General features: G+C 39.6%; 1 protein-coding gene across 6 annotated transcripts in view; it reads right to left on the bottom strand.

Annotated features, from left to right (window-relative positions):
- Positions 1–25,799, bottom strand: part of LOC111870378 (histone-lysine N-methyltransferase ash1) — a 110,284-nt gene that overhangs the window by 66,119 nt on the left and 18,366 nt on the right. For 5 of the 6 annotated variants that reach the window (XM_023862616.2, XM_023862617.2, XM_033753817.1 and 2 more), the window contains exons 5-6: positions 16,100–16,243; positions 10,370–10,639 (exon numbers count right to left, since the gene is read on the bottom strand). In XM_023862616.2, the coding sequence (XP_023718384.1) occupies positions 10,370–10,639; positions 16,100–16,243 (414 nt within the window). The remainder of the gene's footprint in view (positions 1–10,369; positions 10,640–16,099; positions 16,244–25,799) is intronic. The other variant, XM_023862618.2, reaches the window with a different exon arrangement.

Below are 25,799 nucleotides of genomic sequence, written 5' to 3'. Positions count from 1 at the left end.
TCCGGAGGCAAATAGCTTGAAGTAAAATAAAAGTAAAAAAAAAAGTAAAGTTATCCCTGTAACAGGCCATGAAGGCCCATAGGGTTGTGAGACGTTGAGGGTCCCACATTATCTAGACAACCGGCTCAAAGATGGCGGTAAGGTAAATACCATGTAAACTACACACTATGAAAAGCATGGAAGGTCCTTCATTTAATAATGCGTATACTCAAACAGGGAAATAATAACTCGAAACGTCTAGCTTATGTCATTACTGAGACCAATACTTGAATATGGTGCCGCATGTTGGGACCCATACAGAGAACGGCAGGTACGCCCTTTAAATCGGGTACAAGAAGAGCAGCTCTATTTGCAACTCATACAAATGAATCGGGTTTGGTAACTTTGGCACAGCGTAGAATGAGAGCCCGATTGTGGGCCCTTTACAAGGCATACACCAGGAGACCGCCTTGGAAAGTGATGGGGAATAAGCCTGCTAAAATCATGCCACCTGAGTAGGGTCCATCATAGGTAGAAAGTTAGGAGTAGCAAACAAAGAACAGATGTTTGAAAATATTCCTTTGTAAATAGGGCCATAAAAGATTGGAACAGTTTACCTGCAGGCATACTAGCTTCTTTCCCTTGTAAATTAAACACTTTTAGAAAGAGCACGAGGGAAGCAGTCACAAGTAAAGAAGCCTTAGGCGTAGTTGAATGGACACAACTGAAGTAAAGTGAAGTGTCCTTGTTCGAGTGCAATGAAACGAGCACGTGCCCTTGTGTGACTTTATATGTTTGTATTTGCACTGTGTGTATCTTGTTTATTGTATGTACTTTGTCTCGTATTGTTCCCTTTATGTATAGTCTTTCCTTGTCTGTATCGGTGAAAGATCTACTGCCACCGGGTGAACACCCAATTGCAGCAAAATAAAATAATTGTGAGGGTTGTGAGACGTTGAGGCTCCCACATTATCTAGACAATCGGCTCAAAGATGGCGGTAAGGTTGTCAGCCTTACGCGCCGGCCGCGCTTTACTCCCCAGGAAAATTATTTAATTTAATTAATTCCTGGTATTCATTTCTGTTAGAGACTGAGTAAACCCCAGGGCCTAGTGCGGCTGGAAGGGTTAGATCAACTGAAAAAAATCCAATGACCTCATCGGGACTTGAACCCGCGACCTTCCGGCTTGTAGCATAGCCCCTCAACCAACTACGCTACCGCGTGCCCCCAATAATAATAATATGTCATCACGGCATAGTGCTACAATAAGCACGCGGACTTCACCTTTTACCACATACGACATGGCTGAAAGATTTATGACAACTGAAAGCGAAGAGATGGAGACAGAAGAGTAACAAAATAATGGGGATCTGTCTTAAATGTCGAGGTTTCTCTGGGGGGAGCTGAGCTGAGCTGAGGGGCGATGAAATGGCTGGAGTAGGCCTACGTCCTTCTATCCGTTTTCTGGGTCATTTTGGGGGACGCAGGGGGTAGGGGGCAAGAAATGCGGAATATACCGCTGGTCCATTCTCTGGAAAATTTAGTTCTCTGCTTACTCAGGCGTTAAAATTCTTCCCTCCAAGGTTACCTATGCACTGGAGGTATGAAGACAGTGTTAAAGCAATTTCTTTACAAATAACACATCAGTTCTTGAATTCGAGGTTCTCACAGCAGTATTTATGAAGAGTTCTACTTTCCGGGATACAAGGCCGTGTAAATTGTCCTTGTGCGTAATTATTCAAGCACCAAGCCATGAAGGTGTATGGGGGAGTGGAGGTATAGCTATACCATTCTTGGCCTCCGCACTACACGGGAGTGGTCAGTTCCAGGCTTTCCGCCTTACGCTGGGACCCAATGGATAAGGGGGCATGTGGGCCCCTAACCCGGTCTGGAAGCTATGCAGTAGAGAAAATTTCTTGCCCTGCCGGGAATCGAATCCTGGCCGTCCAGCCAGCAGACCGTCGCTATATTGACTGAAGTCTCCCGGCACCACATAAGGCCGTGCAGACCACTGTAAGTCAACCATCACTTTGGAGGACCATGTTACCTCCATCTTCAGGGCTGAAGAGTAAGCCAAGCAAGAAGCCTGCATGAAGAAAGCCTGCTGCCTGTCTGGTTTACTGTTCACTCCTGAAGATGGAGGCGACATGATCCTCCGAAACGTTGGTACTCTCAACGGATTATGCGGTGGTTTCACTCGTACCGAAGCAAGAGAATCACGAACAGTTGTAGCACAGAAGAAACAGCACGCACAAAAGTTGCAGTTTATTTAAGACTACAATCATCTGTAATGTGACGGCATGTACGTGTACTTTGGCTGAGGAGTATTAACGTATCGGTGTAGCTCTGAACATGGAGGCAGCAGCTTCTTGCGAAACGTTTCTACCTATCTACCAAACTGCATGGAGTCACGTCCCGGATGACCTAATCTTCACATTCACCACCCTGAGAAACATAACTAATTTCTTCAAACCCCTGCGTACATGTGAAGTCGCGCTCTGAGCGGATTGCTTGTACACAGAATATCCGGGTTCGAATCTCCTTCGAGCAACCCATGTCTTTCATGCCCCAAAGAGCCAATTTAAGCAAATCCCGGGCTGTAACGATGGCTTCAGACCATTTTCTGAGCTGTTCTTACCCACACCAGACAAGATAATGAAACAGGCCGCGACAGCTCCAACCCACACCCTTCCGAATTCATAATTACCCACAAATTCGACAGTAAGCAACCCCCTGAAGCATAAAAGTTTACGTACATAACACTTAAAAATCAGTTTGTACCTCTCACAAATTATATTCTATTACAAAGATCAAGTGTTTAATGCAGTTTCGAACAATAACGTATTATTTTTATTCTAAGGTTCACATGAAATAAACATAATCTGCAGGAAAAATACCGAGAGTTCGAATGTTACAATTACTACCGTACTTTATAAAGTTAAACTAGGAAACCGACAGCGCATCATTACACTTGTGCACAAGCACGATAACAATATAAACTTTGCAAAGGAAAATGAAAGCAACTTTTACTTGCGTTGTCGGGTTATGCAGGAAGTGACAATCTAAAGAACATCGAGCAATCAAATCCCATGTCCGATATTTTACAGTTTTCAGCTCCTTTCAAGCAATACTTTTTGATTTCGACAATGTGACTCGTAAAAACTAAAAAAATTATTTCTTTCAGACATACATCGGCAGGCGGTAAGCATTCCCTGAAGAGCCAAAATAATCAGACCCGAAATTTCAACAGCTTTATTTCAAAGTACTTAAAATGAAACCGGGAAACGCCCTATACTTGCATTCGAGGGATACCTTATTCAAATCCCGGCATGGTTACTGTATAACCTGACAGGTTCCAACCTAAGTAAAACTTTCCATCATGAACGGTATGCATGCTGAGAAATGAACTCAATACCTCCGAATAAGAAGCAATGCTAACAACCGCTCGATCCCAACATTCGGTCCTTCCAAATTCTACTCTGCATGTACCTTGCTGGCTACTCGCCTGGCCTACGATTCAACTGTGCAGTTGGATGCACACAGAATTTTCAACCAAAAAGTTTGTGAATGTCTACCAGACTACATGTCCTTACATAACAGAGGATGGTTCCCTTTTTACTCCTCGTAATTTACCACTACAACAATGCACTATGCAAGGTAAGCTGCCCCTGAGCTTAATCAACCGCTTCCCATGAAGACGTGGCCAAGTGGAACTACAGCTCCATGCATACTCAGCCATGGCATTTCATGTAAAGTTAGATTCACGTCCCGGCCGCTTTACCCCAGTGGGGAGAAACCCCCCCCCCCAACCAACACCCACTGCAGAGGACGCTGGGCGGGCACCGCACTCAGTCTGGAACCGGTGAAGATAAAAATCCCTTGCCCCCTGGCGAGAATCGAACCCTAATTCCTCGGTCTTCCGTCCCGAAGCCTAGTCACGATATTGGCTGCGCTATCCCGGCTACTGGTCTGATGGTGACATGAACAAATACTGCTGCTATTATCCGAGTGTACCAATAAAAATCGTGCAATGGAACGCACCCAAAATAAAGAGACAATGAGCAGAACTGCATAAACGTACAACACGTGCGAGGTCATCTCTCACACTGGAGTGCTTCGGTCGCCCTTGAACTGTCCCCCAGCGCCTCTCCTTCACTTGTCCTGAGATGCGAGTTTGCTAATTCGCCGGTCTTACCTACTGACTGCATGAATTAGGGGCACCAGAACAACTTCAATGAAGTAACAAGCGACCATTACTGGGACGTGATGTGTAGCACGGCAGAACGTTACCATGGTTTCGGTATAACCAGCTCCCTCCATCTTCAGAACAAAACTGAACGGCAAGTTCCTCCGAAACGTTGCTAACGTTATGTAACAACACGCTAACATCCCAGAAGTGAGTAATCTTCACCATCATTGCCGTGCGATCCCCCAAATCTCGCGGACCGTAACGCGTTTTTATGTGACCTTGATATAACAATTGTTACGGATATGAACCTACTGCTGCAAAGCTGGCAGCACTGGAGACCTACTTCATAACCTAACATGCACACCAAACTGGGGAGGGGGCATGGGAATCCAAGGTCCGGGGGGAGGCAAAACATTTATGTATAAAGACTACTATTTTCTGCGATACAACGCCGTGTAGGCCGTTAAAGTCAACCGACTTTTAGGAGGAATATATCGTCTCTATCTTCAGGATCGAATAAGCCGCGCAAGATGCCAGCGTGAAAGCAGGTGGCAAGCAGAGTAATCTCTCCCTCATATCGGTTCCCTGCTCGACACACCCTTACACTTTTCCCCTTGTCTTTTTCCTATACCAGCCAAAACTCCCATTTAGGGTCGTCATAAACTTGTGTTCTCGTCTCCTACTGGTTCGCTCGGTGAATGTGTGAGAGCCCATCGGTTTCATTCTGTCCTAGGGCGAGCCAATGGGAACTGAGGTCCCTGCTTCCTATATAGCCCGAAATTTCCGGCCAGCCAATTACTCGGCATATCATCTGCTTTCACGCTGGTATCTTGCTCGGCTTTTTCGACTCTGAAGATCGGTGCAATGTTCCGTCGACTGGCTTCCAACTGACTACACAGCGTTATATCCCAGAAGATAGTACTCTTCATAACTACCACTGTGAGAACCTCAAATACTACATTTTTCTACATAAAGATCATTCTGCACTTAAAGCTGCATGAAGTTTTAGCAGAGCAGAAGTGATGGCAACTCTCACAGCAAAAATTACAAATAAAAGGTAAATGTAGAGTGGTCCCTGTGCTTAACTAATAAAGCACCATGCCATGAAGATGTGTGGAGAGTATAGGTACAGCTCCACTACTGTGAACCTCAGAACTAGACAGAGGTGGGTGGTCAGCTTCATCCCCCCAAAAAAGAGCCCCTGATGTCCGTTGGTCAGAAGGCTGGGTGGGTTCCAGTGAAGAGAAAATTTCTTACCCTGATAGCAACAAAACTTCACATTTAGGTCTGTGTGAGTACCAGTTTCCCACTGTTTCAATATCTAACTTCTTGCATATCAAATAATATAGATGTGTACAGACCTTAGCATATCATACACACTAATGTATTTGCCAAAATAGGAAATCCTGATGTTAAGTGTTCAAATAGTTCCACAACTGTCTGACAATAATAAAAATCTGGTCATAAGGCCCAGATGGATGCTTTATTCCCAGACAGACTGGATGACTGATTGTTGCATGCAAAACAAGGTTCTGTTCAACACTGAAAATTTTTCAAGGTGAACACTGGTTCATGATATGCACACAGCTTTCAACCTTCCATATATATATATATATATATCATTATCATCATCATCATCATCATCATCATCAGTAATCTGTCAGACGACAGATCCACAGTCTCTTCCAAAACAGTTCCTCCACTTAATGCAATCTAAAACTTTCTCCTTCAAATGAGAATATCCTCTTCTGTCCCCAAGGTCATCCAGCATCTTCTTATGTCGTCTTCGTCTTCTGGTCAGTTCTATCCGCCCCTCTATCTTTCCTTCAATAACTTCTTTTAGGAGGCAGTTACTGCGTAAAATATGACCAATCCAATTTGTGTCGCATACATGGCATCTCTGTTTTTGGAAAGAGACTATCCAGGAAAAGTGATAATGTGGTAGTTTTTCCATTTGCTTTCGACATCGCAGTACAACAGCCGTTCAAACCACTCTGGTCACGCCTGTTGCTATACGAACTTGGCAGTGGTCAAGCTTACAACAATTCAAGTGACTACGCTGCTGCTGTAGCATAAGGTATGTAAGGCATAAGCTGCTCTGTAAATACTGTACTGACAGAGGACTTGTGTGTAGTGCAAAAACAATCTAAAGAACATGATATATGCGCAAAATGTACTTTGACAAAAGGTCATGCATATCCACAAGACAAACCCATCTCCTCATCACAGAGGATCTTATATAAAGACCACCACAAGAATTCAGTCGTGAAAAAAAAAAAGATTTCTGGTAGTGGGTCTCAAGTGACTCGTCACCAAGAGGAACTAATCAGTGGTAAACCGCCACTCGTAAAATAAATCTGACTTTGTTTCTGACTTTGAACTGTGACCAAGTTAGTTGTCGGTTCAGTTAAAAGAGTACAGGTGTGGAGTGTTAACCAATTGGCAACAGCATTACCATGGACGCTTAAGAATCTCCATTGTTAAGATTCATTACCAGGAAATGTCTAGTGACAACACTGCAGAAGAATAGCACTACTGAGAGCTGTTACTAAGCAACAACTAGTGAAAGCAGATTGTAAGACTTAGCGTGAAGGATTTGTGGTGTGGAAATTGGCAAAAATGTCATAGTTATTTGTTGTTACAACCTGTAGGTGGTCAATAAATCCAATATCCCATCCATACCCCCTCTACAGTCACGCTCTTAAATACATGACAATATTAATGTTTAAATCATTCAAGCATGTGGACTTAATGTACGGATCGTGGTTCTTCTTCTAAATATTCTTTGCATAAAAAGTGGCCAGGCCTCAAAATGTCACAGCATCAAACAGGGACATGCCTCATCACCTTTGATGTACATTTTTTGTCTCAACCATATGAACACAGCTGCATACAAAAATTTCGAACTAAAAATATGTTTGACACAGAGGATTGATCTACTCCTCAGTGGTACTGACATTCTAATCTATTCTATACTATGATACATTTGCTACATGAAAAGAAATACTATGAAGTGAAAAACATTTTGTCTCAGACATAGTTTTTAGTAGAACAGTCCGATTTTACAGTCAACTCTTTGAGATATGAAAGGTATTTTATTTTGATAAAAAACTCATTCCAACTAGCACTGCCAGTCATACTATCACAGGACTGGTATCATAAATAATCTGTACATCTAGACAAAAGCTCCAAAAATTAGGATTCAGAAAAGAAATCAAACACAGACCAGAAACAGACTATTGCCAGTGTTTATAAAATGTGGTTTACTTAATGACACTGTTGGCATCTTAGACTATAAAGGGTCAAATGGTGGGATGACTGGCAAATAAGGGATTGGAAAGGATGTGGAAGGCAGCAGTTGCGTTACTATCGAGGTAATGACCTGAGCAGTGCAGCTAAAAAAAAAACTACGAAAAACTTCAGTCAGGATAGCCAGTATCTTAGTCAACTTATTTATACTGTTCTTCACTAGCAGCTCAGATATTTCAATGAAAAATTCTAATAAATAAACTTTAACAAATAACCTTAATAACTTAAAAATTTAAGGAAAAACTGCTACATTCATAGTAAAACACTAAACATGACAAAGGAAATTGGTCTAGCTATTAAGGCCACCTTTAGACATATATTCAGTAAGTACTCTGCTTGAAAAGTTGGCCAGGACATTGTACATTACGACTGAAATATTCCTTAGTCCCTCCAGGCAAACATCAGGATTGGTCCGCAACCACCATCCAAATTCTTTCCATTTCATTAATCAATCTACCATATATATTGTGGCGTTATATGTCATCCAGCGCTGAGCAACAAAATAATGGAAATTGTTGAGACCGTTACGTAGGACTATCCGTAGCAACGAGTGTTCATTGCGTAACAATGCTCAGTAAACATCCCTCACTGCTAGGCTGTGACATCACGCAACAGGGGAGTCTGTGCAGCGACTGTTGCTAGGCAATCAGTAAACACGTTTTGTGTGTGGTCAGGGCAGAAGCTACATACCGAGAGTACCCGTCAATGCTGATGCAGTATTGAGTAGTCGGTTGAAGTCTAGAAGTTGAGAGTGGCGGGAGCAAGCTAAGCGGATCAAGGAATACAGAAGATTGCCTGTGAGGATGTCAAGTGTGATGTAGAAGTCTTTATATGTGTAACAGTGCTTGCAGCAGTGGATTATGAGCTGTATGTAAATCAGCAATAGAGCTGTAATTTGAGTGTAACTGAGAGAGTGCGTGTAACCCAAGCTGTCAATAAATCAAATCATCTGAACTAGAAGCCATCACACGTACCACCCTACACATGACAATATATATTCTAGGCAATGAAAGTTTCAAACAACCTATCAACTCAACACAACTATAGCTGACAGAATAATAAAATGTTCAAAGTGATGCTGCTATCTAGAGGAAATGTTTCGGTAATGGTTACCTATAGGAACAAACTTCCACCAAAATCATCAAACTCCCTATTTCTTCAATTTCCTTCAGTCATAGTTAAACTGTAACTGAAAGAAGTGGCCTTCAGCCACATAATAAACACTAATAGCTATTATTTTAACATTAAAACTGTACACTCTGAATTTTCCCACATACATATCGTAATCTTCCCTTGCATCAATAAAGACCTGCATATTATTCCGAATCACCTTGTATAGAACAAATGGACATAACCTTTGCAATAAACAGTTCCAACCTGTAGCCAGTTTCTACATAACCCAACCACAGATCCACACTTACATATATACAGTATATGCATGCCATGAACAAAAGAATATTCTTTTGCATGCAAAAGTCAAATCTGCAACATGACTGAAGCACAGGTATCTCTCACTGCTACCTGGTAATCCTGCCCACAACTATTAACAATTCTGACTAATACATAACAAGAGTAGCGAATTTCGGGCTTTTTATGCCATACAGATAGCATTACACATAGTGTGCTTCAAGGGACTTTAAGCCGTGGGTCCCGTATCGTAGATTTATGGCACGTAAAAGATCCTCATGTCTCTAGGAGACCTCTGAGCAAAATCAGGCAACAATTTCCTGCCCAAGTAGTTTCCAACACCTCTGGTAGATGGGGGAAATATCAGGTACCGACGGCCGACCTCAGTGGCTGAACGGGGCTGATAGGACGCACCAGTACCGGTAGGGTATCGAGACAGTAGAAATTAAAGGGGGACACACAATGGACCAAAAACTGGTCTAAGTGCAAGGGGAAACCCACCCCCTCTAATAATAATAATAGTGTGCTTCAAAACCTGGTAGTTACTCAGTTGGTCAAAACATTCCCTACTCTTATGGATCACAAAAGATTCATTACTATTTGCAATCCACTCCATGAGCAAATCTCCCGTGCAATCTCTTCTTTACCATGTAGACCAAAATTCTGTATCTTTCTGATCCGCCATTCAAGGTACTACACATCTTGCCCACCCTGTTGCAATGACCCTAAAAAATATTAGGTGATGAGCAGAAGCTATGAAAATCCTCACTATCATTTCTGCATCCTGTTACTTCATGGGTCCAAATATTCTTCATCGTACTCCATCCTCCAAAATCCCCAGAGCAAGAGACAAAGTTTCGTGTCCATATAAACCAACAGGAAAAATTTGAGCTCCTTAAATTACAGAATTTTCAATGATAAATGGGACATGAGAAGATAAAAAGATTTTGTGCTGAAGGTTAGCAAGTAATTCCCAATTCATTCTGAACTTAATTTTCTCATGAATGTCATTTCAATTTCATACATGCCACACAATATGCTACATGATAGCTTCCACTTTCAGAATTACACAAAAGAGCAGTCACATGTCTGAATGTGGCAATACTTTCCCTTTGTCTTGTCACAGAATGTTACTATCCAGCCTCAGCATGATATTCCAATCTGGATAAAGCACTCATAAATCTCCAACATAAGAAAGTGAAAGTATTAACCTTTATCATCCAGAATTAGAGTTCTGAATCTCCTGGTATTACAGGGATATGAGCCAGCTTTTAATTCAGAGGTAACAGTTTATTTTCAGAGGTAATAATAAACCTCCTGCTTCTACAGGTCTAGCAGCCATACTTTAATTGGGAGGGTAATGGCATTAGCACTGAAGGAATGCAATGCTTGGCCAGCTAGACTGTGCACTGCATTGACATAGCTGATAAAGGTTAATACAACCCACGCACCTCCAATCATTAATAAAAGACACATGTACAGTACCTTATCCTTGTTCTGTGCACGTCCAACGCCACGAGCCTTGCTGCCATCCCGTACTTCAAGTGGTTTCTTCCGGACCTCCAATTTCTTGGTGCCGTTAGTTTTGGCATCTGGTCTCATAACTGCTCGTACCTGAGTTGATGTCTTTTCTGCCTTTGGTTTCTCCTTTCCATACAATTTAGTCACAACTGGACTAACTTTTCTCACATCAGCATCTTTAGCAGCTGTCTTCTTTGTGACTTTGAGAGCAGCAATCTTCAGTTTCAGACCTCCCTGTTGATCAGTAAACATTAAACAATTAGAAACTTTTGACCTGCCTCTTGATTAGTAAACGTTAAATAGTGATGAGCAATGTGACCACCCTGCTGATTGGTAAACATTAAAATAAACACAATGTGTATGTATACACTATTGATTTATTATTTATGTCAGTAACTCACATTATAGCCTCAAATGGCAGAATGATTAGTGAATAATGAATTTAAAATAATGCAGAAGCAAGCAGTTATGGAGTTATTTCAGGTACTATCAAAGCGTTTGTCTGCAGGCTGAGAACAATTACAAAAGACCTGTTACAAGAGCTGTCTCTAGACTCAGATCAGAACCTCCTGCATATGTAGCAGACTGCTACCTACTCTACCATATTCTGGATGTACTGAATAAGTGTTCCTCAATCAGCATGTCACAGCATTTAGAATTAACATTCATTTCTACACAATTAACAAAACTGCATGGGGGCTGAGCGCATGGAAGGGGTGACTCTGCATGTGTTACTCATTCCACAGATACAGCAAGACTCCTCCTCCAGAGTATATGAGCCTGCTCAAGGCTGGGGTCACCCAAGAACCCACAGCAAACTTCCCATGGACTGGGCCCATAAAATGTAGCTGTGGAATTCTGGAAGAGAACTTAGTCTGTGTCCAGCTGGGTGCTGCACAGCAAAGACGTGAGTGCAGCGGAGCACTGTCATACGTCCAGCACAGAGAAAATATTGTGAAACAGTGCATGCTGTGAATCATGGTTTAATTCTGTGCAGGTAGAGAGAAGAAACAAGAAGAGGGCAAGGCACTGAGTGAACAGTAGTGTTACATAAAACAGTGCACAAACTGATATCGAGATCTTAAGTGCCGTATGACAGTACAACAATAACTGCTCCAAATAACAATAAATATTGCAATATTGCAGAAGTATGATAATGGCAAAGAGATCTCAACAGTCCTGTTTTAACAAATGACCAGCCTGTGCTGACACTGTTAAATTGTCATCACACCAATATTTTCCACATGAATGTATTTATTACCATTAATAATTTTAGTACACTTCTGAGAGAAGTTATTTATTCCATTTTTTGTTCATGCATGTTTTTACAGTTTTTCTTTGATGTGTGAATAATGTAACATACATTATTTGATGTTTTGTTGTTTATAGAGAATATCCATTCATATGCATTGTTTTTATATACTGGATGAATTTTATATGATAAAAGGTTAATATGTTTTCATCTAGTATTTAAGTCTTGTTATAGTCACATTTTATTTTGTTTAGTGACTGTGTTGTCTATGTTTTATATTATGTTATTTTGACTTGTTCCAGTGATTGGTTGGAACATTTGTTTTGATTTTTGACGTATTCTATATCCAGCGGTGTGTCAACTTGTTTCTCGCCCTGTAATTGGATCTACTTGAATATAGGAATAAATTATTATTATTATTATTATTATTATGTTACACACTGGGCAGGCCTTTTCATAATGACATTTCATCTTAATATCTCATATGTCCACCACTCTTATTACTGCTCAGTTTTTCATTTTTGCAAACGAAACTGCATGATACAAAAAAATGATACACATAAACATAATTACTATGGATATAATTTATTCATGTACGTACACAGTGTATGATATGGTGTGACATGAGGCACAGTTATATTCAGCATCTCACTAAACAAAAAAGGCTGTGCAAATTAAGAACTCTAAGAGGTGCATAAAGGTGCACTACAGCACAAATCACTCAGTCATGTATCATTTTTCCATTCTGCTCCATAGAGAAACTGTTACACTCAGCTGTCAAGCTCTCCTTTTGGAAACATACTTAACTTTCAATTTCCAAGTACTGACTGTTAAAAGAGAAACTAAAAGATTAATTCGAATTACCTTCTGTATTCAGTTTTTAATTCCAGATTTTACCCTATTAACATAAGTAAACAGTAATTCTAAATGACTTCATTTTGAGAGAAATAACAAAGAAAATGGAGCAAATATACAGAACAATATATCATACAATCTACAGAAACAACAAGATAGTGCTTCAACCTCCAACAGATGTTATTAGGAGATGTGATATAAACATGAACACTAGAAACTACAATTTATATACAAACCTTTACAACTGTTTAGGCCAGGAAAGGGTTAAACACAAACACAGTTTGGAAATTGCTGCTGATCTGCCCCATATTAGAAACAGTTTAAGCAATAAAGATAAATGTGTTCTGGGATGTGATGACATGTAGCCTGGTAGATATAAACAAAACATTCTGGAGAAAGCTGATGTTTGAATTTTCTACCATGAAGATGGAGCTTACAACTTACTCTGAAACAGTAACATCTAACAGACTATAGAGCATCACTCCCAGAAGATAGTAATCTTCAAAGAACCTGTTCTCACAGATTAAACAATTATAGTTTTACTTGCAAGTCTTGGGGACCCTTATCAATATCCATCATCAAAAGGATTGATCTGCAAATAAGCTTCATTTGTTCTGCATTTGCGTCAATCATTCACCATCTTACGTGCAACACTATGTCCCACAAAACTTATCACCTTCACAAGTTTAAGTTTTTTAAATTTTTAAAATGCACTACATGTCTTGGCCAACAGGGCCATCATCAGGTGTTAAAAATATGTCTAATGGAGAAATCGCTGCTTTCACTTGTTGCTGATGCATTTGCAGGTCCCTCTGATGGGTGTGCGTGTTGTGGTTGGTGTGTTATGCTCCTCCCTGTTGTGATCCTGATTCAGCAACAGAACATGCAATGAAGAACACAACAAAGAGGTGCATAACACAACTACAACACACACGCGCATCAGCAGCAAGTGAAAGCAGCGATTTCCTCATTAAACATATTTCTAACACCTGATGATGACCATGTTGGCTGAAATATGTAGTGCATTTTAAAAATTTAAAAAACTTTTAAACTTGTAAAAGTGATAAGTTTTGTTGGACATAGTGTTGCAAGTAAGACGGTGAATGACCTACACAAGTGAAAAGTGCAACAGAATGCTACAATATTATTTCTTCTCTACCGCTACATTTTGCACTATAACACTAAATCTACTTGAAAATTATCAAAACTTTTAAGTTCCTGGAATTCTTGTTTATTGCTGTAACCTAGTCATACAAACCAATTGCCACTGTTTTGTGAACAGAAACAGACAGATCTGTGCCCAAGTCACATCCCTGCTTTTTATTTGAAACCTTAGAAATATAAGTGACATCCATACAAGAATAAATATATTTCAACAATGCAATGCAATTATATTACCCACAGAGTTCATGTGTTACTTCACATTCCAACCTAAATACCAAACAGTATGGCTACAAGAAAGAAAGAGCTACAAGCCTCACACATCCTATGTGACTGCCAGATCCTAGGTAACTTAAGATTTTATCACCTGGGACTTCATTCTACGAAGCCAAGCAACTACTTAAGGCCTCATTAAGCGAAGTACTGCACTTCATGTCAAATGTCAGACTGTCAGAGAACCAACAAAGGACATACAAAGACTCAAAGGATGGTCACAGTCTAAGGAACAGTACAGCCCACGCCTTATTCAATTAACAAAGACAGCTATAAGAAAGGACACGGTTGTTTTCATTTTATTGTTGGTTATCACTGATGATCCATTAAACACACAATTATCATATTTAAGACATCACCTAATAAACAAAATTATTGCCCATCAGTGACATTCCCTTGATAACATTCCAGCAAAAATATGTTTGACAGAGGAGACATTGCAATGGGAACAACAGTACTCCCATTAACAGCATGTTCACTACATTTTCTGACCTTTTTTTAATTGCTAGTGGGGTGGGACAAAGTCCCTTGTACTGCGGCCACTTCTGGCCTATTGTACCAGCCCCAGATGATAGGTGAGGGTGATTGTGGAGCAATTGGTGAAATGAAGATTGCCTTGCTCAGTAACAATCAGGCCTTACACTTACTATTTATTACCACAAATACATGACGACTGAGCAAGGATGAAACACGAGCTCGGGAGTGACTTATACTGTGCATGACTTGAAAAAATTTCATGTACAACAATGGTCACTGTGTAGCAATGGTACAATACTGCATGTGTATCATATCTGCAACAGTAGTCAAAAATCCAGAGCAATGAGCTTTTTGGGGGTTACTTTATGATGTTGTCCATGTCTCAGATTACATGTCAAATGGTGGGATGGGAACACACATCACAAGACACGGTTTACACAGAATATAAGAAAAACGACCCCCATAGTGGAAGAACCACACGCAAGTTTTAATTAAGACACATAAGATGAATAATTTTAACAAGTTTTAATGTGTGTATATTTATTATAGTTGATGAATATGCACTTTTTAAATAAGATTATAAAGACATATAATGGCAAGCAATGCAATAGGTTAGCGTGATTAGGGCACCTGATGATGGCACTGTGTTGCTGAAACATGTCGTGAAGTAACAGGTGAAATTGAGTGCACTACAAGACGGCCACTGTATACATATCATGGGTGGGATGGGTTGTCAATTAACTGACCTAAGCATTCACCTGGAAGAACTGAGGAAAACGACCATGATTAAGTCGGAATAGTCACCAACTGGACTGAGATTAGAACCAAGCTCTGCCTCAATACAAGTCCGGAGAGTTACCCTTACACAAACCCACTTCATGAGGTATTTAAGTGACATGGAATGCATCTGGAAAACATATAAACTCCAGACTAGAAACATCTTTCCTGTTAGTCCCTAATATTAATATTTAATGCACAAACTGTCCATTAGAGGCCTCAAAGGCTCAACTTCACATGTATGCTTGCAAAGTAGCACTAAAATAGCACATAATGTAAGCAGAACAAGTATTAATGAAAAACTGTTCAACAGTTGGTATAAAACACAGAATATTTTCTTCTACAATTGCTAGTATCCCAACGGCTTCATACATGGTTCCCAAAACTTTGCCGTTCCATCTACATGTTACTGAGGTACAAGAAGAACAAATTTCAAGTGGTCACTAATACTAATTATAGCCTCTTACACACATTTCCAACATTTCTAAAATACACGTGTCAGTTCAACATCTTTGCAGCTTCCAACAGCATTAGCCTGGTTAAACTATTTGCCTTCACCCAAATACTTCTAAACGTAAGGACTGCTCATGCATGATACTTACACACGCTTTCAGCAGCAGTCTAACCAAACGGAACATGCATAAATAAATGTGCAGTCAGTTCTCTTAAGAGGCACCTGGAGAGGAAGAATGGCATGCGTTATGTCTATGCAGGTATAGCTCTCACTCTACATTCTACTGAGTACTCACAAGATGTTAGTAACATGCCAACATTCAAATATTCAGGCCTTCAGCAGGCTCCGAACCCACAACCTTGGACTACTAACATGCTCCATCGACCATCCTGTTACAAGAAGAAACACAGAAGTAGCAGAAGAAGCTGTTGCTTATATTACAAACCTGATCAAAATTAGTCTCCCTGATGGAAAAAGTTTGGTGGGTATGTGAGGATCGCCCACTTGAGCAACCGCTGCCCGACGAGCAGGAGCTGCTGTCTGAGTCTGAGTCCGAATCGCTCCAACTGCATGAGCCACTTTCCGAGCCCTGTACACAATTACACACCAGTGGCTCTCAGTCCTCAAGGATGCTTCTCAAATGTGTTAGTTACCACAACAAAGTGCTGCCAGTTCAGATTAATTAGTGATGAGATCCAATACCAACATTCTAAGAGCTAAAACATAAGTTCGGGCCATTCAACATGGCAAATTCATTCCAAAAAGCAAATGGATAATTTTAAATTGGTAAAATTGTTAGGCATAATTAGTTTAAATTACCTAAAATATGTCAGAAAATTCACCAGCATGAAGGCACAGAATACTACCAAGTGGATTTTATATACATGTGCTCCAACTAAGTGCTTGATGTGTTCTATTCCAATCCCACATTTTTTTACACCCTTCGATACTTTTTAAATTTTCACACTGACTAAATGCAGCTACTTAGCGACTGGCTGTGGAGATACAGAATAAAAATGAAATTTCAGGGCCTGACTACATAGCTTAGAGGACTGAAATACATACCTGCTAATTTGTGACATGTTTCACAATAGAAACTTGTACAAAAAAAGGTCCCTAATTCATCATTTTATTCCATTTCTACACAACTGATCACCTTCTTTTGTAACATCACCCAACTCTTTCCCCACGTTTTCAGTACTTAAGGAAACAAATGCAGTAATTAAAATAATACAATACTGTTTTCTAAGACGTAATGCTGTGTAGTCTGGAAGATATTCACGAACATTTCAGAGAAATCTGATGCCTCCATCTTCAGAGCAGAAAAGAGTAGCGTCTCCTACCCTTAACATGGAGGTAGCACATTTCTCCAACATGTTAGAAAACATCCATTTGACTACACAGTGTCACAGCCCAGAAAACAGTAATCTGCATAGCCACCACCTCCATAAGAACATCAAATCTCAGATTTTTGGTCAACAAAGTGATAATTAGGCAGGCTTTCTCCAAGTACTTTAATTTCCCTTGCTAATTTAATTCCACCAACCACTCCATATTCATTAATAATCTTATCATTGATGCTTATGATGATAAGCCATGAAGGCTCACAGGGTTGTGAGAGGTTGAGGTTCCCACATCTTCCAGTTACGATCTGTAAGCAGACTGCCTAGAAGATGTGGAAGCCTCAACCTCTCACAACCCTATGGGCCTTCACAGCCTGATATGACGATAACTTTACTTTCTTAACTTTATCTTATCATTCAATAATTCTATATATATATTGATAGCACCATTACATAACCAACTTAAAAACCAGCAAATCTCAAATTACAACAGAGCTTGAATAAAAATTATCCATTAAAGAAATTAAATACATTGCATGAATGGTGCTGTGATCTTACTGCCCACCTATGGCTATAAGAATCGTTATCTTAAAGCTCCACGAGTTTTCTTTTTTTCTTTTTACATATCCAGTCCAACTGACAACCTTACAACACAAAGGCTTCCACATGTGGTCCAGAACATTCAACAACATGAACCAGCAGAAATATCATTATTTAGTAAAAATAAACCACCTGATGGCAGCTGTTGATTATCCATGAAGCTGAAAGAATTAAGCAACATGCACAGACATTTCACCAATCCAATTATATTTACAATGGAAAGATGCAAGTTAATTTTCAACTCCAAGACTGAAGACAATATACACAGTGCTATAATTAAGGGTTGCAAATCATCCAACATGATCCATATTTTATTTTCAGTGATAACAGAACACATGCAGTGAAGATGATGACAATGACTGAACAAAAAAATAATACAAAATCATATGCTTCAGAAGTTACCTAACTGTAAATGATACAGTTCCTTCATTTTGTAAACAAATATATCACTTCTACACTTCAGACGATGATATTAATGCCTTCTACTTAGGTACACTGTTTGTGACCCAATCATTTACCTGTTACCCTACATCAAAGAGAGGGTGAGGTAAGTGCTGGGTTTAACAGGTAGACCTTTACCTTTCTATGGTTTAACTAGGGACACATTGAGCTTCTATGTGCCATGGAAATAGTATGACTGACTGAAAAATTGCATCAGTTTTCAGCTTAAACAGTATAATGTAGACGGCCCATAGTAACAACTTCACCCTTCTTCTTTAGAGGATAGTAATGACCCACTGGATGACACAGTTCTCTCTTTCCATACCTTAGGTTTTAGTATACAACTGTCTCACCAAACGTTCTGAAATACAGAGATATGTCCTACCACAAACAAACGTTGGTCTTTGGTCATTCATACATACTACAAGGGTAAGTCAATAAGTAAGTTACAAATGGATATAGAACTTAAATAAGAGTACTGATTTGAAAAATGCTTTTATTTCTCAACATCTCCCTGTACATTGAGGCACTTGTCTCATCGTTTCACAAGCCCCTGAAAACCAGCAGCATAAAATTCTTTGGGCTGCTGTCGGAACCAGGCAGTGACTTCCCTTCCTACAGCTTCATTGTCGGGAAAATTTTCAGCCAAAACATGATGTTTAAGAGGGCCAACTCCTACTGTAACATCCTCAGGAAACTTCATAAGGCCATTCAACGGAAGTGACCAGAACTCCTCACCAAAGGCGTGTTGCTCTTGCATGACAACACACACCACCATACTGCCTATAAGACAAATGAGACGCTGCAAAAATTTCAAGTGGGAAGTCCTCAAACATCCTCAGTATAGCCCCAACCTTGCTCCAGGTGACTTCCATTTGTTCGGCCCTCTTAGACATCATCTTTCATCTGAACATTTTCCTGACGATGAAGCTGTAGAAAGGAAAGTCACCCCCTGGTTCCAACAGCAGCCCAAAGAATTCTATGCTGCTGGTTTTCAGGGGCTTGTCAAACAATGGGACAAGTGCCTCAACGTACAGGGAGATTATGTTGAGAAATAAAAGCATTTTTCAAATCAGTACTCTTATTTAAGTTCTATATCCATTTGTAACTTACTTATTGACTTACCTATGTATATACAATGCTAGTGTCTTTGTATTAACGTGATAAAACATGCTGCCTTGACAGTGAATAGCAAACACTGCTTATGCAAAGCACAGTCCTACATGAAATAGAAAACCTACCACCTCAGGCTGACAAAGAGACTTTTAATCTAAAGATGACTGCAAAATGAATGCACGTTTAACTTGTCAACAGTGTATGCTGGAGGAAATACACTGACTGCATGTTACAATGCTATGCAAAAGTAGATTTTAAATGTCTGACAGACCATGCAGCTGTGTAGCATGCACGTGCGCGCACACACGCACATAGAAAGAGAAGTCAGTCCTTGTCAAGACAACTTCTAACTTGACTCAAAGCAAAGTAGTTGTGATTCATTGTGAGCAACTATTGTAACATGTCTCAGGGACATCGGAAAAAAAAACAGCAACCTCATATCACCTAACTCCACAGTGCTTCTTTATAAGCTCATAAACAGATAACCCACATTTTATGGAACCTGAGAGCTCATTCCCATGCTGACAACACCATATCACTGGATCCTACACACAGATAGTTGTATCCTGTTTCCATCCCACTCCTTCGAGAACTATTTTAACATTATCCCTCCATCTATGAACAGGCCTCCCAAGCAGCTCTTACATTCAAGTTTGAAAACTAGATTTCTGTATGTATGCCCTTTCTTATGGTGTCATTTGGTGATGTTGGAATTGTGTGACCTTTGATGTGCTTTATTATTTACATTAACAGGCTGTGCCATAGTTCAGGCTGTCAGTCACTGGTTTACAACCACAGTAACCCCAGCCTGATCCCAGGGGGACCACATGGGATTTGTAGTTGACAAAGTAGTACTGGGGAGGGTTTTCTCCAAGTGCATCTGTTTCCCTTCCAATTCTCATTCCACCAACAGCTCCACATTCACTAATCATCCTACTTTAACAGCCAACTTAAGAAAGCTTAAAAAATATATACACTAGCAATTTCAAAACCATAGTTAAACATAGGCAACACTAACACCGGAAAGATATGTGGTGTAATCATAATATAGTGTTCATACATTAAGTGAAATTTCATATTCAGAGAATATTTTCTCCTGTCCCAGTGAAAGCCTAATATTCTTTACCTGTATTTGTCAAATTTCAGTTTACTAAATAATCCCATTTAGTGTACAAAGCTCTAAACTTTCAGAACTCGTAACTCAATTTAGTGTGTTTCAGTAAAATAGGAACTGATATTCACATTTTCTTCTGCCAAAAATCATGATAACACAACCATAATATTTGATGGGTGATGGTACATGTTAACAAGCACCAGAACCTTGAAACTTGTTGCATCATAGTTCCTTTGATTGAAAAACTGAGATCCTTAGAGTTTTATTCCAATTGGCATTATTTTAGAAATTAGTTTTATATTACTGACTACCTTACTGTATTCATTAGTGCAAAAAACAGTTTAGCTACATATATAAGGATATTATTTTTAACATAATTGTATAATGACATATAATAAAAAAATAAAACAGTTCTTTCATCCAATTCTGTACGAGTATAAAACCAATTTAGTTGAAACCTCAATTTAGTATAAGAAAGACTATAACCCCAGGGATTTTATTATAACTAACTCTTCCAGTCGCATTCCAAAATTGCTGGATAAGTTTAACTTTTATCCAAAAGCATAAAGAGCATATACTCGTCAGTTAATCCAGTCATCTGACTGTAAGTTTCAAATGATTATTCTGAATAAATTTCCAGGAATATCAACATATCTTAATAACATTTATCAACCAACTACAATTTATTTCACATTACTACCATCTTACATGAAGGTAGACACACACTTATCTCTTTAGACCAAAATACCATTCAAGTGCAGCTCTGGAATTTTAAGTGAGGATATAAAGGACAAGTTGTCTACACTTGAAGAAGGAAGGGGCGAAGGGTTCTCCTATTTCCTCCAAAATGTTGAAATTTGAAACAGCATACAAAGCTTGGAAAATGCATTCAATGATTTTGCCATGAAGCTTTAGATCCTATGATCAGATCTTGCAAGAAGCAATGCTTCAGAAAACGATCACCCCTCAATTTGCAGCATGCCATTCTTATGCAGTAACCTCTAACACAGCAGCTAAGTGAGACCTGAGGCCCATACTGCTGGGACTATAAAAAATACTATATTTTGGGATGTGACACTGTGCTGCCTAGCAAATAGTTGTTGATGTGTCAGCGGAACTTTCTGCCTTATTCTCCAGAGTACAAGCTTGCCTTGAAAATGGCGACAGGTTCTTTCAAAATGCTAGCAACCAGCTGTAAGACTACACAGTGTAACATCCCAGAATATCTTTACATCCAACGTGAAAACCTGTCTGCCTGCCCATCTGCATGTTTCATTAGGGACTGGATTTCAATGAAATTTGGTATCACAGGTCTCTACCATAATTTGCAAGGCAAATTTAATTTTGATCCGTATCAGTCCAACATACTCTTCCCTTTACATTAAGATCCACCTACTTCACTTTCCTCGAAATCAGCTCAAACAATTAAGAGAAAAGATGTAAAACAAGTACATAACAAAGGTCTCTTACTTAATCTCTGCAGCCTCTGTAGTTTAGGGGTAATGTTCCCACCTCAAGACTCAAAATACGCGGGTTCAAACCCGGCGGAGGTTGTGGAATTTTTAAGGGTGGAAAAATTCAGGGAACAAGTCCTCCAGGAGGGACTTTAAGCCGTGGGTCTCGTGTCGTAGATTTACGGCACATAAAAGATCCTCATGTCTCTAAGAGACCTCTGAGCAAAATTAGGCAAAAAGTTCCCCACCCAAGTACTTTCCAATGCCTCTGGTAGATGGGGGAAGTAGCAGGTACCGAGGGCCGACCTCATTGGCTGAACGGGGCTGATAGCATGCACCAGTACCGGTAGGGTATGACGACTGGTAGAATATCAAAGGGGGACGTACAATAGACTATTAGTCGCGGTGCATGGGGAAACCCACCCCCTCCAATAACAATAACAACAACAATAATCTCTTATGTGAAACATTTTTCAGCTATTCAATTAAGGTTGAAGAAAAAATACATACAGTGCACTATAATGTAAACAGTGTGATCAACTTTCCATCTGATCTCATTATATATGAAGATTTTCAACTTTCATAACAATGAAGAACTACAATGTGGTCTTCTACCGTGGAACCTCTGAAACAAGACAATCTGAATGTGCCTGCAACAAAAACTATTAACACTAAAATCTCAAGTCTTAACTCATCAAAGAAAAATGGGTTTCAAACAAGATGGGAGACCATGCAATATGGTTGATCACTACCAATGTTCTGGAGACACTGCTGTCTCCATCTTCAAGGCAGAAACCACTCTTTTACCTCAAAGATGAAGGCAGCATGTTCCTGTGAAATTATGTTGATGACCTAGCAGACTACAAGGTGACATACATCCCAGAAGACAGTAAATGCCGATAACCTCAAATCATGGGTTTAAAATTGAGAAGTCCAAATTTTAAGCAAGTAACCACATATCTTAAACTGTTCTCTTCAGTGTCTGCATTTCAAAGATGATGGTAAAAAGAGGCTTTTATACCACTGCATGGCCATTCTCCCCTCTGACCAAGAACTTCAGCCAATCAACAAATTCCCACCTATTCCACATAACCCTAAGTTTCACAAACTGGACTCCATCCTGAGATAGCTGAATCTACTCCACATTCATGCAGCTTACTCCTCTATGATCCAGTTTAAACATTCAGGAACTGGCTTTAAAATGTCTCTTCCCTTCAGCCTTCAACTAAAATTCTGTATGTATTTCTCATCTCACCATACACTCTACATGTCCATTCCATCCCATCCATCCCTTACCATCTGGCAATGAGAATATATTGATAAATTCCACACTATACAATTCGCTCCATCCTCTTGTTACTTCGCCCCTTCTGCAATCAAATATCCCCCTCAGCACTTCTCTCATATACCCTTAGCATGAATTATCGAGTTTTCATACAAATATAAAACAAGTAAAACTCTACCTTTTCATGCCCTAACCTTCACATTTTTAGACAGGAGATGAAGAGATAACCTGGTCCTTCCCCACTTTTCCTTCATTTCGGAACATTAAAATTGTAGAATGTACAACCACGGAACGGAACAAAGATAGTGTAGTTGGTACAGTGGCTGGGCACAGGCTGGATGGTTGAGGGGTCAAGTTTGAGTCCCAAGAAGGGCAAGCCTTTTTCCTCTCCACATTGTCTAGACAGGTTCTGGGACCAACCCATCTTCTTATCCAATGGGTACCAAGGGGCTCTTTCCCCAGGGTAAAGCGACTAGGGCATGAAGCTGACCCCTCACCTCCAACTAGTGCTGAGGTTAAGAATAAAGAGATCTATACATCCATTCCCCCACACATCTTTATGGTGTAATGTAATTAGAAGAGAACAGGAGCAACTTTACCCCCCCCCCACGAAGTATAATCAGTATGCAAAGAAGAATTAGCACATGTTTATTGTACATATTTCAAGAATGCTGAAGGTATGCAGTACTCATTGCCTACACTGACATGCATGTGGGCAAAATGCTGAGTTGCACGTGTGACAGTAGTTTGGAAGGCTTTTTGAGGAGGGCCATTTGATTATCAGGCCACAATGTTGCAGAAGGTATCATCACCAGCAAGGTATAACTAAGGAGTGTGTCTGGAGACAATGGAAATCAACCTTCCAAGCCACAGCCATGGACTCTAGATACCCAGGTTCAATTCTGACTACAATGTCTTTTATCTCAAGTAAGTGGACACAAAACTGAGTAACATCAAGTACAGGCAGAGGATAGAGAAGGTTAACAAAAAAAAATGAGCTACTGGAGGGAACCAAGTTAGTGAGAGACCTACAGCTGTCTGAAGTCCTAAATAAATATTGCTATTAAAAGGCAGTATAGTTCAGAACCTTCTTCGCACACCATCTGACTTTTCCTAAAGCTAATATCAAAATGATGGACCAATGGTCTAGTAGCAACTACTGTCTGGACAGAACTCAGCTGGGACTGACCATGACACGACAGACAGTAATGCTTCTTACAGTTGGAAAAATCATAAATTTACTGGAAATTTACAAGAAACAATATGGTCCAAAAACGGAGGAAGGATTAGTTTGGGTTCAGGCAGTCTTGACTTTTAAGGATAGTTACATTCCTGGAGAGAGTTCAGAAATCAAAATTCTGTAATGCCAATCACTTTTTCCAACAGGCACAATGTTGTAATTGGGGATTACATTCCCATCGTTAACATTATGATAATCATTCAGACAGCAAGATCTTCTAAAAGATGTACCTAGAATGTGAGGTACACTAACTGGAAGAAGTACTCTTTAATATCTCTCACGGCATATGGTTCAGAACAAAGGCATTTTGAATAAGCAAGTTTGTGTTTGGATGACAAGCCACACCGAACATACATGCTTCATTATAAAAGTTTGTCTCGGCAAAATTTCATATATCTGTAAAGTGAGGACTGTCTGTAACACAAAGCTGAACTACCAAAAAAAAAAAGTGCAGTTGTGATAAAATGGAAATTGCTCCATTACACTCAGATTTAATTCTAAATTCATCTATCAGATGTGGACCAATTTTTTTTTTCACTTGAAATGCTCGTTCAGACTTTCTTGAATGTTCTGATATTATAAGAAAAATACGTTGGTAACATTTCTCCTGCACCCTATATTGAAACAAATTGTGGAATTTATGAAAATGCAAAGAAGACTTTCCAATTAACAGAATGTATGGAAACTTCAGTAATAACCCTGCTTGGGCTACTTCCAATCAGCTACACTTCTATGAGCCATTCTCAACACAGTGTCATGCAATATGCTCTCTGGCTATTCAGAGTGCAGCCACCAGCCACTCCACTATCTGTGCCCTGGCATATCCCTACCCTTCCCATCATTCAAATGTGAAGCACTACTTTATCCTTTTTGCCCAATGGTGCATCCTTCCACTTCTTCTCCTCTTACTGTCATCAAGTCTCCTGTAACTTGCTTCCGGTTCAACCCTCTTTCGCTGTAGATACCGTTGAGTTCACATGTCTCCAATGGAAACGTCATATTGACCAATTACTAACTAAAATGAGTTCAGCTTGTTATGCTATTAGGAGAGCAAAATGTTTTATGTCACAAGAAACCCTTAAGATGAGTTATTTCTCCTATGTGCATTCTATTATGGAATATGGTATAATTTTCTGGGGTAATACGTCTAACAGTATCAATGTCTTTAGGATACAAAAGCGGATAATTAGAGTTATTATGAATGCAAAACCTAGAGATTCCTGTAGGGATCTATTTAAAAAATTAACATATTGCCAATGTATTTACAATATATATGCTCAATAATACTGTTTGTCGTAAAAAATAAAAATCTATACGAAGCAAATGATGAGATTCATAGCTTCAGTTCTAGACGTAGCACAAACTTGCAGCTTCCTACATCACGTTTGACAGTTTTCCAAAAAGGACCCTACTACTCTGGTATCAGAGCTTATAATCATCTTCCACCTCATATAAAAAAATCTGAGTATCGAAATGAAACCGATGCTAAAAAGGTTTCTTCTTTCCAATTTGTTTTATTCCTTGGATGAATATTTTAACTGTAAAGTAAACT

Source organism: Cryptotermes secundus, unplaced genomic scaffold, assembly GCF_002891405.2.
Source record: "Cryptotermes secundus unplaced genomic scaffold, Csec_1.0 scaffold938, whole genome shotgun sequence".
Lineage (NCBI taxonomy): Eukaryota > Metazoa > Arthropoda > Insecta > Blattodea > Kalotermitidae > Cryptotermes > Cryptotermes secundus.
Note: the sequence above shows the minus strand (reverse complement) of the source record. Positions and strands in the feature narration are given on the sequence as shown.